General features: G+C 39.0%; 1 protein-coding gene across 2 annotated transcripts in view; it reads right to left on the bottom strand.

The window, feature by feature from the left end:
• Positions 1 to 424: 424 nt before the first annotated feature.
• Positions 425 to 14,167, bottom strand: part of ctnna2 (catenin (cadherin-associated protein), alpha 2) — a 622,967-nt gene continuing 609,224 nt past the window's right edge. For both annotated transcript variants that reach the window (XM_049472311.1, XM_049472310.1), the window contains 2 exons: positions 1,663 to 1,797; positions 425 to 1,518 (listed from right to left, as the gene is read on the bottom strand). In XM_049472311.1, coding sequence (XP_049328268.1) covers positions 1,231 to 1,518; positions 1,663 to 1,797 — 423 coding nt within the window. In that variant the 3' untranslated portion in view covers positions 425 to 1,230. The remainder of the gene's footprint in view (positions 1,519 to 1,662; positions 1,798 to 14,167) is intronic.

Below are 14,167 nucleotides of genomic sequence, written 5' to 3'. Positions count from 1 at the left end.
TTTATTTTTTTTTTTCATATGCAGAAAAATCACAATATTTGCGTGTAAAATGTAGGAACCATGCCCAGATGCTTACAAACAATATTTCTGACTGTTTTTTTTTTCTTTCTTTTTTTAATACAAATATCAATGAGGTGAACACGTTGGCACAGCCACTTGACTTGACTTTTTATTTTTTTTCTGTCTTTTGGCAAAGTAATTTACACACCTGATCTGCTGTTTGCTGGAACAGAAACGGAGGTCTAACTGCGCTAGACTTTCCAGCATTAGCGGGTTCTGGCAGAAAGTGATGTAGAGCTAAATTAAGAACACTCAGATGTTCCCCATCAGAAATAATTGGAACCTTTCAGTGTAATTCAAGAGTTTGGAAGAGAGCATTACATGTTTGAGAGAATTCAAGGAATTGAGAGGCAGACTCTGAGCACACAGTTGCAGGGTTTATTAGAGAATTGTGACTATATAAAGGTATGCAGGGTTTCTACGTATTCTCTGAGCAAACCACACAACTAGTCGATTCAGTCCGATTTCTAGTAGTATGTTCAACACTATGGGTCAACCAACCAGGCTGCAGTATAGTTAGTGATGCAGTAATAGAAGAATTTAAGAAATGGCAAAAAAAAAAAAGAAGACCTAGTGTTGCTCATCACCATAATGTGGATTATATGGTTCATCATCATCATCATCATATTCATCATCAAGGGTCAAAGTAAATAAGTGTCTCAACATAACTTAAGTCCTAGCACTACCAGTCATATATTCAGTTGCAAACCAAACGCTTACGTTAGGAGCTCCAATGCTCCCTTCTTTGCACAGCTACGGGCCGATTACTACCGCACCATGTATTATTTTCTGTCATATATCCGCATACATTTGGCTGGTCAGTAGTAAACACCGCTAACTAATGATAAACACCAAAGGAAGTAAACAAAAGTCACAAGTCACTATATCCCCAGCTGTAATCTTGTGAGCTTGGGTCTCTGGCTTGGTTTGGCATTTGGCGGTCAATCGCCCTTTGTCCAGTTTGTGTTTTTTTTTTAGTTTGGTAGTTCACCACTCCAACTTACTTACGCACACATTGGCCGGGCAATGTGGCTCGGGTACATGGAGCCACAAATTGGAGGAGGGACATTAAGAAAGAAAGAAAAGAAAATTTAAGGTCAGGGTCATTGGGAAGGGGTTAAAGTGGAAGGGGAGTTTGAGGGGCCTTCTTCTTTTGTAATATCGCTGAAGTTAAAAGGAGTCCATAGCCTTGAACTCGCTGAGAGCTTGGACTGGAGAGATGTGTTTCTTCTGAGAGCCCCTCCTCACACGGGTCTGGCACTCCTCGGGCTTCTCCCTCTTCACTAGCGGCTTCTTCTCCGGAGCCTTCATGCGCCAAGAAACCACGGGCGAGTTGACCGCTGCCGTGCCATAAACTTTCTGGTACTTGGTGGAGGCAACGTAGGAAGCCTTGACCGTCAGGACCACTGCGTTCATCAGGTTCTTGGCTGCCTGGATGAGGGATGTGGCGCTGTCCAGCTGTAGAAGACAAAATAAAATAAAAAAGGAGAGAGATAGAGAAGCTTGTTTCGGTTATGGTTTCACCATATCTTTGGTACTTAAAGGCCGCTCTTCTTATCTATTAAATCTCTTTATTCTGTCGCTGATGGTGCACAAACTTACCCCTGAGACAATGAGTTCTCCCCCCAGGTTCTGGACCTCAGCCTTGACTTTGCTGCAGATGTTGAGCTGGTGGCAGTAGAGGGCGATTCTCTGCAGGTAGGCAAGCAGATCCTGCTTGCAGGCTGAATCAGGACACTGGAAAAAAAAAGAGAGAAGAGGAGAAATTTGAGTTTGGTTTTGTTTCAAATCAAATGGCAAAGTCAGGATTTTTTTTTTTCTACTTGACCTGCGTCAAAAGGCAGGCAAGGAGAACTTTGGGTTTTTGTTTCATATAAAATCTGGGCCTCTAGATTACATTGCAGGGACAAATCTCACAGATGCAGGTAAACTTTCTTCATTTTGATGCTGCTGAGTGACTGTCAAGGGTTTTTGTGTGTACTATGACTTACGAGTAAGACTAGTCGTATGTTATTTTCGCCACTATTTAATATAATTAAGTATATTTGTGTGAGCTGTCCAACTGAACATTAAAAATCTATTTAAAATGTGAATAAAATATAGAATTTAACATCACATTCATTTTGAGGATTCATACTTAAATTATATTAAATAGTGGCAAAAATAACATACGACTAGTATACTTAGTATGAATTTTGTGCAAATTTATATCATTTTAATTACAAATTAGTAGTAATTAAGTACAAATTATTATGTTGCTGTACTTGACCTGCACCAATATGTTACAGAATGACAATCAGAACACTAGAGACCAAAAGACTTAGAGATGAAATGAAAATTGGCTGGAAATTTGTTCACTCCCTATTGCAAAGCCGCAGATGTCCTTTGCGTTGCAGCATGACCGTATCTGCACCGCAGCGTCAGGTCATAGAATGAACTTTTGCTGAATCTTGTTCTGCATGTGGAAGAACACTACGAGAGTTGCTCTGCTGTGGTATTGATGGTACATGTTTTCATGCTGGTGAACTTTCATTGTAAACACAGCAAAGAAACAGACTGAAGCCTAGCATTGTTTCAGATGACCCTTCACTCCTTCTCCCTCTACAAAGATGCAACTCCGTATAAATGTTTTAACGGAATGACATGTACAGCTCTGCAGTGCTTTCAATGCAACAGAACATTCCACTCAGCTCCACCGAATGTTGTTCTGCCATGAGTGAGTGAGTGGGTTGTGCTAAAACAAAACCAAGGCAGTAAGTCTAGAGTCTACAAAAGGTTCAACAAACTGAATTTCTTGTGCGTGGAGGTTTTTCTGGACTTCAACTTTCTTTTTCCGAGGGTAAACAGACTTTGGCTAGAGGCTGAGTAAGACGTGATTTATCTTCCACCCTTTTGCTCTTGGTCCAGGCTTGAGTTGGTGCCAATGAAGGGTAATGAATAGGTTCATTTTATGAACATGGGCTTAAGATAACCAGAGCATTACCCACAGTAACACTGTACCCGTGAACATGGCGCCCTCATAAAACGAGCTCATATTTATCAAAGCTCGGTGACTCTGAGGATACTTAAGCTACGTTCTCTTCGATGTGTTTGTAAGGTCTTATGACTGGAGTTGACCTTCCATAGATAATGCACACTGCCAATTAATTACAGCTAATCCAATTAAGCTAAAATGTTTTGTATGGGTGTTTTTACACATTTATATTAGGAGTTCAAAGCAGGGTTCATGTGTGTGTTTGTGTGGTACAGGTTACAATGTTCTGGTTGGTCTTTAGGCCAATTTGTGCTTCAGTGTTGAATCTGTATTGGATATTGATGCACCTGTAGCTGTGTACCCTATGGCATAGCCTGACTCATACTTTCTCAGGACTGTTACTATGCAACACAGCCCTGTACACCGCATCAACTGTTATCGACCCACTAAGCTCACTATCTTTTAATAAACTCCTGAAGAGCTCTTCAAAGAGCACTTACTCTCCTAACACCTCTGATTCTCCTGATCTGGTAGTAGAAGGTAGTTAGTTACTCACTATCTTTAATAAACTCCTGAAGACTGAGCTCTTCAGAGCACTTACTCTCCTAACACCTCTAACTAACTACCTTCTACTACCAGATCAGGAGAATCTCTCACTATCTTTAAGAAACTCCTGAAGACAGAGCTCTTCAAAGAGCACTTACTCTCCTAACACCTCTAACTAACTACCTTCTACAACCAGATCAGGAGAATCTCTCACTATCTTTAATAAACTCCTGAAGACAGAGCTCTTCAAAGAGCACTTACTCTCCTAACACCTCTAACACACTAACTACTTCTAACCCCATTTCCTTCTTCCCCTCCTTCACTCCTCTATCCCATTATTTCCCTTCGATCTCCTTTAGGCCCTGTCTAAAGATGTTTTTACCTTTTAACTTCTATTATTTTTGTAATTGACTATTGTAAGTTGCTTTGAACAGATTGCCCTTTAATTTCTATTCACGAATAAAATCGAGTAAAATCTAGTTATAGTAGATACAGGATTCACTTTCACAGCATAAACTTTGGTACCCATACTTGCATGAAGTGAATGCACGCAAAGGAGAGATGGATTTTGGCACAATACCAGTTCCATTCTTTTTCTTCTATTGTTTAATAGGTGACGATTGCCTGCCTTATCTTTCTGTAATTGATCTTCCTATTTGTGGCACCTTTTAAACCTGCTGTTGTGGTTTGGCTTTTGTAAAATTACTTTATTTTTGCATTTCCCTGCCATAAAAGTTAATTCAGTGCATCTAGAGCTGAGGAACTAGCAGTTCATTTAAAAATGATGCGCTACATTACGCAAAGTGCTAAGTTCTTCAGTCTTATAACCTTCTAGGACTAAAGTTTGACACCAAAAGCTCCAGAGAGGCAGCCTGAGAGCTGCATATCTCACCAATGAACCTGTGTTCACCTTCCGGGCCAAGATGTTAAGCAGTATTTTTCTCAGAGGTGTTTTTTTCCTGTCGCATAAAATTTAAGTGGTCTAAGCCAGGTGCAAACGGTACACAAGCGATTTTATTAATTCAACACATTATTGCATGAATGACACGAACACCATACTAAGTAATCAGGGGGGTGTTGACAGTCAGGAAACCTTTTCTTGTGTGTGGCAAAGCAGTGAGGTGAGAATGTGAAAATGATGGCATAGGTGAGGGAGATACAGGAGGAGGAGGTGTGGAGTCCGCAGACGTGGGTGGCTGTGTCGAGAGCTTCGGTGGGCCTGATTTTTAGTTTGGAAATTAGAACAATTAGTCAAAATACTCTATATTTGTCTCTTAAAACTTGATACCACCATTTACAATTTACAATTGATTTAACTGCTATACACACACAAATATTACAACCACAAATACCCCAAAGTGTTTCTTACATTTACATTGACTTTTCTCAAAAATATTTAACGTTTTATTTGGTCAACTTGATTTCTGTGGTGGTGGTTCTGGTGGTTCTGGTGGTGGTTGTTGTGGTTATGGTTGTTGTGGTTCTGGTTGTTGTGGTTCTGGTTGTGGTTCTGGTTGTTGTGGTTGTGGTTCTGGTTCTGGTTGTTGTGGTTGTGGTTCTGGTTCTGGTTGTTGTGGTTGTGGTTCTGGTTCTGGTTGTTGTGGTTCTGGTTCTGGTTGTTGTGGTTGTTGTGGTTCTGGTTGTTGTGGTTCTGGTTGTTGTGGTTGTTGTGGTTGTGGTTCTGGTTGTTGTGGTTGTTGTGGTTGTGGTTCTGGTTGTTGTGGTTGTGGTTCTGGTTGTTGTGGTTGTGGTTGTGGTTCTGGTTGTTGTGGTGGTTGTGGTTGTGGTGGTTGTGGTTCTGGTGGTTGTGGTTCTGGTTGTTGTGGTTGTGGTGGTTGTGGTTCTGGTTGTTGTGGTGGTTGTGGTTCTGGTTGTTGTGGTTCTGGTTGTTGTGGTTCTGGTGGTTGTGGTTGTGGTTCTGGTGGTTGTGGTTGTGGTTGTGGTTCTGGTTGTTCTGGTTGTTGTGGTTCTGGTGGTTGTGGTTGTGGTTGTTGTGGTTCTGGTGGTTGTGGATGTGGATGTGGTTCTGGTTGTGGTGGTTGTGGTTCTGGTTGTGGTGGTTCTGGTGGTGGTGGTTGTGGTTCTGGTTGTGGTGGTTCTGGTGGTTGTGGATGTGGATGTGGTTCTGGTGGTGGTGGTGGTGGTGGTGGTGGTGGTGGTGGTGGTGGTGGTGGTGGTGGTGGTGGTGGTCGTGGTTTGTTTATTATTATCCTGCATTTCAAACCTGCATTGCTTTCATTTCATCTGCAGCCAAGCTTCTGTAATGTGTGCAGTAGGGGTGTGCAATATCATATCGTACACAATAATATCGCAATAACATTTATTCATATTACCTACCCTTAATTATCATACTGTTCTCATTTCCCATTATATATCTATATCTAGAGACAGATTATATCTGTCCACTATCATTAATTTTACTTTAATCCCGTATATATATGGAGATATTTGAAGTGTATTGTTAGGATTATTAGTATCATGACATTCTGGATCATTGAATATAAAGGTTATAACTCTGATGAAATTCTTGTATTTTTTTAATGTCTATATATCCAATTATAGAATTTAATTATAATTTAGTTTTTATTAATTTAGTAGTGTGTTATCGAAATATTTGTTTGGTCATATCGCCAAGAGTATCGTTATCGCGAAAAAAACATGAAATATCGTGATATTATTTTAGGGCCATATCGCCCACCCCTAGTGTGCAGCATGTGCTTTTGCATTGTCTTGTTGGAAAATGCTTAAACATCCCTGTAAAAAAAAGTCATCTTGAAGGAATCAAATGTTGCTTTAAGATCTCAATGTTCTTTTCTTTATTTAATGTTGCATTGTTGTCTTTGGTCCAGAGCATGCAGTATTTATTTAGATCTACAATACTGAAATACTGATTCTTCTAAAGACAATACTCGGATGGTCCATTTGATGGCTTCTTTGATGCTCAACTGACATTCAACTTACGTTCAACTACATGTCTATTAAATGCAAATGAATTAAAAGGTGAAAGTAAATGATTCTCTATTGAATATAACCCAACATTCAACTCTAATCCAAACTCTTATCTTAATATTTTAGGATTGGGTTTAGGGTTAGATTTTAAGCTTAGGTTAAGGTTAGGGTTAGGTGTAGGGTTAGATTTTAGGGTTGATTAAGGGTTAAGGTTAGGGTTAGGTGTAGGGTTTGATTTTAGGTTGATTAAGGGTTAAGGTTAGGGTTAGGTGTAGGGTTAGGTTCTATTTTGAATCATTTACATTCAACATAGGGTTAAGTTAAATTTAATGGACATTCAATTCAGTGTTAGTTGAATGTCAGTTGAGCATCAACAAGGCCATAAAATGGACCATCCAAGTAAAGTGTTAAATCTCTTCTAGTCTTACTTGATGAATTGTTTTCTCATGCATTTGTTGCAACCTGGAAATTCTCTGCCCAGTTTTGCTAATCAAAGTGAATGCTGCTTTTCTACCAAATCATAGAAACGATCAGCTGTATCACCTTTATTACATCATTATTTACTTATCTTTTTACCAACTTTTTTTGCAGGTGAATAATAGGAAATACAGGAATAGATATATAACCAATGATGTAAAGCTGACTAAAGAAAACATGAAATATCTTGGGTTCATACTAAAAATAAATGTAATTTATAATTTAAGCTTGTCTGTCAATGCGACACCTTTTTTTTTTTTTTTCTTTTTTTTTTAAACCAGCATATAAAAAGCCAGCAAATGTGCACAGATATACTACATCCATATATTCCCTGTTCTCCTCATCTCACCCAGTCTTCTTGACTATTTATTTCCCTCCCAGGCCTATCGCTTGGGTAGAAGCAGACCATTCCAGCTTTCATTAAACCTGTCAGAGTAGGAGTTTCATTCTGGATTCATTCGATTTGTTTGGCACGCGAGAGCCAAAGCGGCCTCCTTCGGGAGAGTCCGCTCCCAATCCTGAACGCCCACATCCTGCATTCGCTACAAATCCAAACCCTGGACGCCGTCCTCCAGCCTTCGCAGGCCCAGATGGTGGGGAGATGTAAATACTTTGCTAGTGAGTGAGAAAGGTTTGATAAGGGACACGCCAGCCACCTGTTCGGCTTAGTTTATGTTTTAATCAAGGTGGGGGAGGGGGGAGGCTCGGTAGGCTCCTCTGTGTGTAGTAAAGACCTGGTCCAATATGTTGTTTCCCCTGGTTGGAAAGTGTGTTTAAAAAGTCCAGAAAACACACTCTCTGAGTTGATTGAAGTAAGCGGATGTAATCCAGTTTATTGTCCAGAGAGCGTACATTGGCCAAAAGTACGGTGGGGATAGCTGGCTTGTGTGGGCTAGCCGCTAGCCTCGCTCGGATACCCCCGCGCTTACCCCGTTTCTGACTTCTCGCCTGCCGCCTGTGGCGCTTCCATTGTGGGCGAGCTGCAGTTCTTCTCGGAGTCCGTGGTTTAACTCCAAAAGTGAGTTTCTGCCGACTCCAAGCAGAAACTCACGGCTGTAGGTGCGTTTCAGGACGTGAACGCACGACAAAGACGTACAAAAACACTGCGACTTACGAGACAAACACGAAAACGCTGTTTCCTCGGGGGGGGGGAGAGAAGCCGCAGCGTGTGCAGGCGCCGCCATCTTGGATCATTCATTTGCACTCCTGGACACACTACGCACCTAACTTAAATACAATACTTGCACAGGTTTGTTTAATATTGTTATATCTGCTGATACCTCCTATACTTCATTTATTCTTTTACAGCACTACCTCATACCTACAACTGATTACGTCAACACTTTCTATAGTTTTTGTACCTATATATTTATGTATATATTTTTAAGTCTCAGTTTAGAATTTTTATAGTTTAGAGTCTTATATCCCTCACTGTGTTCTCGTATTGTACTACACTTATTGTTTGTTTCTACTGTGTTGTGTAACTGCTACTGGCTGCTAATTTCCTTCGGGATCAATAAAGGATCCATCCGTCCGTCCATCCATCTGTAGATCCATCCGTAGATCCATCCATCCATACGTAGATCCATCCATCCTTCCATATGTAGATCCATCCCTTCTTCCATACGTAGATCCATCCATCCATACGTAGATCCATCCATCCTTCCATATGTAGATCCATCCATCCTTCCATATGTAGATCCATCCATCCTTCCATATGTAGATCCATCCATCCTTCCATATGTAGATCCATCCCTTCTTCCATACGTAGATCCATCCATCCATACGTAGATCCATCCCTTCTTCCATACGTAGATCCATCCATCCATACGTAGATCCATCCATCCTTCCATATGTAGATCCATCCCTTCTTCCATATGTACATCCATCCATATGTACATCCATCCATACGTAGATCCATCCATCCGTCCATCCATCCATACGTAGGTCCGTCCATCCATCCGTAGATCCATCCATCCATCCATCCGTACATACGTAGATCCATCCATGCATCCATACTTAGATCCAGTATGTGCATTTGGTCTCACACATCTGGTATCTTGTTCACCTGGTCTCATCTTGTACATGTGGTATTGTACATCTTTTCTAATTTCATGTATGTCTAGACTCATTTCTCATGTATATCTGGTCTGATTTTCTATAAATGCAGACATGTACATGAAACAAAAAAAAATTACATTTGGTCCTATACATCTAGTCATGTTTCATGTATATCTGGTCTTTCTCATTTTGTATAAGGTCGTATACATCTTGTATATGGTCTCATCTTTTACGTATAATCTAATCTAATATATGTTCTTTAGGTTTCGTTCATCTGGTCTCTTTTAAATCTTGGTCACATCTTGTATATGCATTTGGTCTTGTACATCCGTCCTAATCACATGTATATCTGGTCTAATCTCAGGTACATCAGGTCTTGTACATTTGGTCTTCTGTATATCTTGGTCTCATCTTGGTTTGTTTGTAATGTATTTGGTCATGTATACCTGATCTTTTCTTATCTCATAAGTGCAAAAGGTCTTGTACAAGATGGGACCATGTACCTGATATACATCAGGTCTTGTACATATGGTCTTTCACATTTGGTCTCATTTCGTATGTTGATCAGGTTTCGTTCATCTAGTCTTGTCCCCTGTATATCTTGGTCACATCTTGTATGTGCATTTAGTCTTGTATATCTGTACTAAACTCATGTATATCTGGTCTAATATCAGGTATATCAGGCAGGTCTTGTACATCTGGTCTTGTCTTCTGTATATATTTGTCTTATCTTACGTTTGTTTATTTTAATTGGTCTCGTACATTTTTTTCTAATCTCACGTATATCCTGACTCGTCTCATGTACATCTGCTTTTTTCTCATATATCTGGTCTAATTTGGTCTAATCCAGACATGTAATTTTTTTTTTGTTTGTTTCATGTAAATTTCTGGTCTTGTCTCCTGTATATCTTGGGTTCATCTTGTGTATGCACCTGGTCTCAGGTACATGGTCTCATCTTGTACATCAGGTCTTGTGTATCAAGACTTGTACATATATATGATCTCATCTTGTATGTTCATCAGGTTTGTTGATCTGTTCTAATCACCTGTATATCTTGGTCACATCTTGTATATGCATTTGGTCTTGTATATCTGGTCTAATCTCAGGTACATCAGGCAGGTCTTGTCTTCTGTATATCTTTCTCATCTTGTATGTTTATTTTATTTGGTCTTGTACATCCTTTCTAATCTCGCGTATATCCCGACTCGTCTCATGTACATCTGCTTTTTTCTCGTATATCTGGTCTAATTTGGTCTAATCCAGACATGTAATTTTTATTTTTTGTTTCATGTAAATTTCTGGTCTTGTCTCCTGTATATCTTGGTTTCATCTTGTGTATGCACCTGGTCTTGCCTCATTTTGTATGTACATAAGGTCTTGTACATGTAGTAAATGGTGCTCTCAGGTACATGGTCTCATCTTGTACATCAGGTCTTGTGTATCAAGTCTTGTACACATATATGATCTCATCTTGTATGTTCATCAGGTTTGTTGATCTGTTCTAGTCACCTGTATATCTTGGTCACATCTTGTATGTGAACTGGTCTTGTACATTTATCCTGATCTCATGTATATCTGGTCTAATCTTGGGTACATCAGGTCTTGTACATCTGGTCTTGTCTCTTGTACATGTTGGACTCATCTTGTATATTTGATTATTGTATTTGATCTTGTGCATCTGGTCTCTTGTCATGTACACATGATCTTGTATGTATATAAGGTCTTGTACGTGCACTTGTTTCATGTATATTTGGTCGCATACATATGCTTTTATCTTCTGTGTATCTGGTCTAATGTTTATATTCTCATCTAGTGCATCTGGTCTCATCTCGCACGTACAGTTCTTGTTTTAAATGTGTATTTCGTAACATTTTGTATCGGGACTCGCACATCTGTTCTTGTCTCCTGTATATCTTGGTCTCGTTGTATATGTGCACTGGTCTTGTACATCAATCCTGATCTCATGTATATCTGGTCTAATCTCTGGTACATCAGGTATTGTACATCTGGTCTCGTCTTCTGTATCTCTTGTTCTCATCTTGTATGTTTTTGTTTGTTTATTGTATTTAGTGTCCTACATCCTTTCTAATCTCCTGTATATCTGGTCTAATCTCAGGTACATCTGGTATCTTATCATGCACACCTGTTCTTTCTCACCTCACATGTACATCAGGTCTTGTACATCTGGTCTTGTCTCTTGTATATCTTGGACTCATCTTGTATATTTGGTTATTGTATTTGATCTTGTGCATCTGGTCTCTTGTCATGTACACATGATCTTGTATGTATATAAGGTCTTGTACATGCACTTGTTTCATGTATATTTGGTGTCATACATATGCTTTTATCTTCTGTGTATCTGGTCTAATGTTTATATTCTCATCTAGTGCATCTGGTCTTGTAACACTGGTCTCATCTCGCACGTACAGTTCTTGTTTTAAATGTGTATTTCGTAACATTTTGTATCGGGACTCGCACATCTGTTCTTGTATCCTGTATATCTTGGTCACATCTTGTATGTGAACTGGTCTTGTACATCTATTCTGATCTCATGTATATCTGGTCTAATCTCGGGTGCATCAGGTATTGTACATCTGGTCTTGTCTTCTGTATCTCTTGTTCTCATCTTGTAGGTTTTTGTTTATTGTATTTAGTCTCCTACATCCTTTCTAATCTCCTGTATATCTGGTCTAATCTCAGGTACATCTGGTCTTGTGTTGTATTTTTGATCTTGGTCTTGATCTGGTCTCGTCATGTACACGTGATCTTGTATGTATATAAGGTCTTGTACGTGCACTTGTTTCATGTATATTTGGTCTCATACATATGCTTTTATCTTCTGTGTATGTGGTCTAATGTTTATCTTTTCTCATCTAGTTTCTGGTCTTGTTTAACTTGTACTTCTGGTCTCATCTCGTACGTACATCTCTTCTAATCACGTACTGTTGTTTTAAATGTGCATTTTGTATCAGGACTCGTATATCTGTTCTTGTATCCTGTATATCTTGGTCTTGTTGTATATGTGCATTAGGTCTCATACATCTGGTCTCTTTCCATGTACACCTAGTCTTATCTCATCTCGTACATACATATGGTCTTGTACATATACATATGGTCTCATCTTGTGCACATCGGCATTGTGTCTCACGCATCTGTTTTTGTCTTTTGTATACCTTGGTCTCATCTTGTATGTACATAAGGTCTTTTACCTCATAAGGTCTTGTCTTGTACATTAAATCCTGTACATCTTTTCTAAACTATATATCTAGACTCATCTCATGTACATCTGCTTTGTCTCCTGTATATCTGGTCTAGTGTCCAATATCCTGTCTCATATGAATGTCTTGTCTCATATGTCTTGTATAACTGGTCTAATCTTGTACATGTTTTGTGCTTAATCTCATACGAACATTTGGTCTTCATGTTTATACAAGGCGCGGCCAGTCTTTGGTCTTAGTCTTTATCTCATCCTGTACATACATATACGAGATATCTTGTCTCATCTCATGTATATCAGGCCTTGTCCATCTGGTCTTACATACATATATCCATTCTAATCACATGTTCTAATCAAATTCTTGTCTCAATTGTACATCTAGTAACATTTTTATATCTAGTCTTTATCTCATACATCTGACCTCATACATCTGTTCTTGTTTTGTCTGGTCTCATCTTGTATGTGCATTTGGTCTTGTATACTTTGTCTTGTCTCATGTATATCTTGGTCTTATCTGGTATGCCCCCCCCATGTACATCTGGTCTTGCATATCCGGTCTCATCTCGGGTACATCTGAGTTTGTCTTGTACATGTGGTCTTATCTCGTACATCAGGTCTCTTGCATCTGTTCTTGACTCTTTTTATCTTGGTCTCATGTTTGTGCATTAGTTCTTGTACATCTGGTCTAATATTAGCTACATCTGGTCTTGTATATCTGGTCTCATCTTGTGTTTGCATTTTTTCCATGTACATCTGGTCTCTTGCATCTGGTCTTGTCTCCTGTTGTCTTGGTTTCATATTTGTGAATTTGTTCTTGTACATCAGGTCTCGTACGTCTGTTGTTTCCTGTTATCTTGGTACATCTTGTATATTTGGTCTAATCTCGGGTACAGCTAGTCTGATCTTGTGAATAAGGTCTTTAACATCTGTTCTTGTCTCTTGTATATCTTGGTCTCATTTTTAATGTGCATTTGTTCTTGTACATGGCAGATGTACATCTCATCTTTCTCATCTTGCATGTACATAAGGTCTTATGTCTGGTCTCCTCTCATGTATATCTGGTCTTGTCTCACCTTGCATGTACATCAGATCTCTTGCAGCTGGTCTTGTCTCCTGTTGTCTTGGTTTCATATTTTGTGAATTTGTTCTTGTACATCTGGTCTAATCTCGGGTACATCAGGTTTCGTACGTCTGTTCTTGTTTCCTGTTATCTTGGTACATCTGGTCTAATTAAAGGTACATTTTGGTCTAATCTCGGGTACAGCTAGTCTGATCTTGTAAATAAGGTCTTGTACATCTGTTCTTGTCTCCTGTTTAACTTGGTCTCATTTTTTTTATGTGCGTTTGTTCTTTTACATGGCAGAAGTACATCTTATCTTTCTCATCTGGTATGTACATAAGGTCTTATATGTCTCGTCTCATATGTAAATTTAGTCTAACATATATAGATTTGTTATGTATGTCCTTTCTTGTCTCATATATACAACTGGTCTTGTCTCATATATATATATATATATATATATATATATATATATATATATATATATATATATATATATATATATATATATATATATATATATATATATATATAATCATATTTTAAAATCTGGTCACATCTCACATGCATTACCTCGTACATCCAGCTATATAGATTTACATTGGTGCTGATCTCATGTACAGTTTAGACAATTTAGAGAATGGCCAGAAGGGTGAAATGCATTGTCTCAGAGAAGAAGAGACAGAGAGACGCTCAAGCAGTGTTTCCACACTCGGGTTACTCCCTCATCAGCAGGGCGATCCGGTTCCCCTCGTGGTTTTTTTTTCTTTATCTAAGGGAAAAGAAATACCTTGCGAGATCAACAAACACGGTGTGCTGTCG

Source organism: Astyanax mexicanus, chromosome 25, assembly GCF_023375975.1.
Source record: "Astyanax mexicanus isolate ESR-SI-001 chromosome 25, AstMex3_surface, whole genome shotgun sequence".
Classification (NCBI taxonomy): domain Eukaryota; kingdom Metazoa; phylum Chordata; class Actinopteri; order Characiformes; family Acestrorhamphidae; genus Astyanax; species Astyanax mexicanus.
Note: the sequence above shows the minus strand (reverse complement) of the source record. Positions and strands in the feature narration are given on the sequence as shown.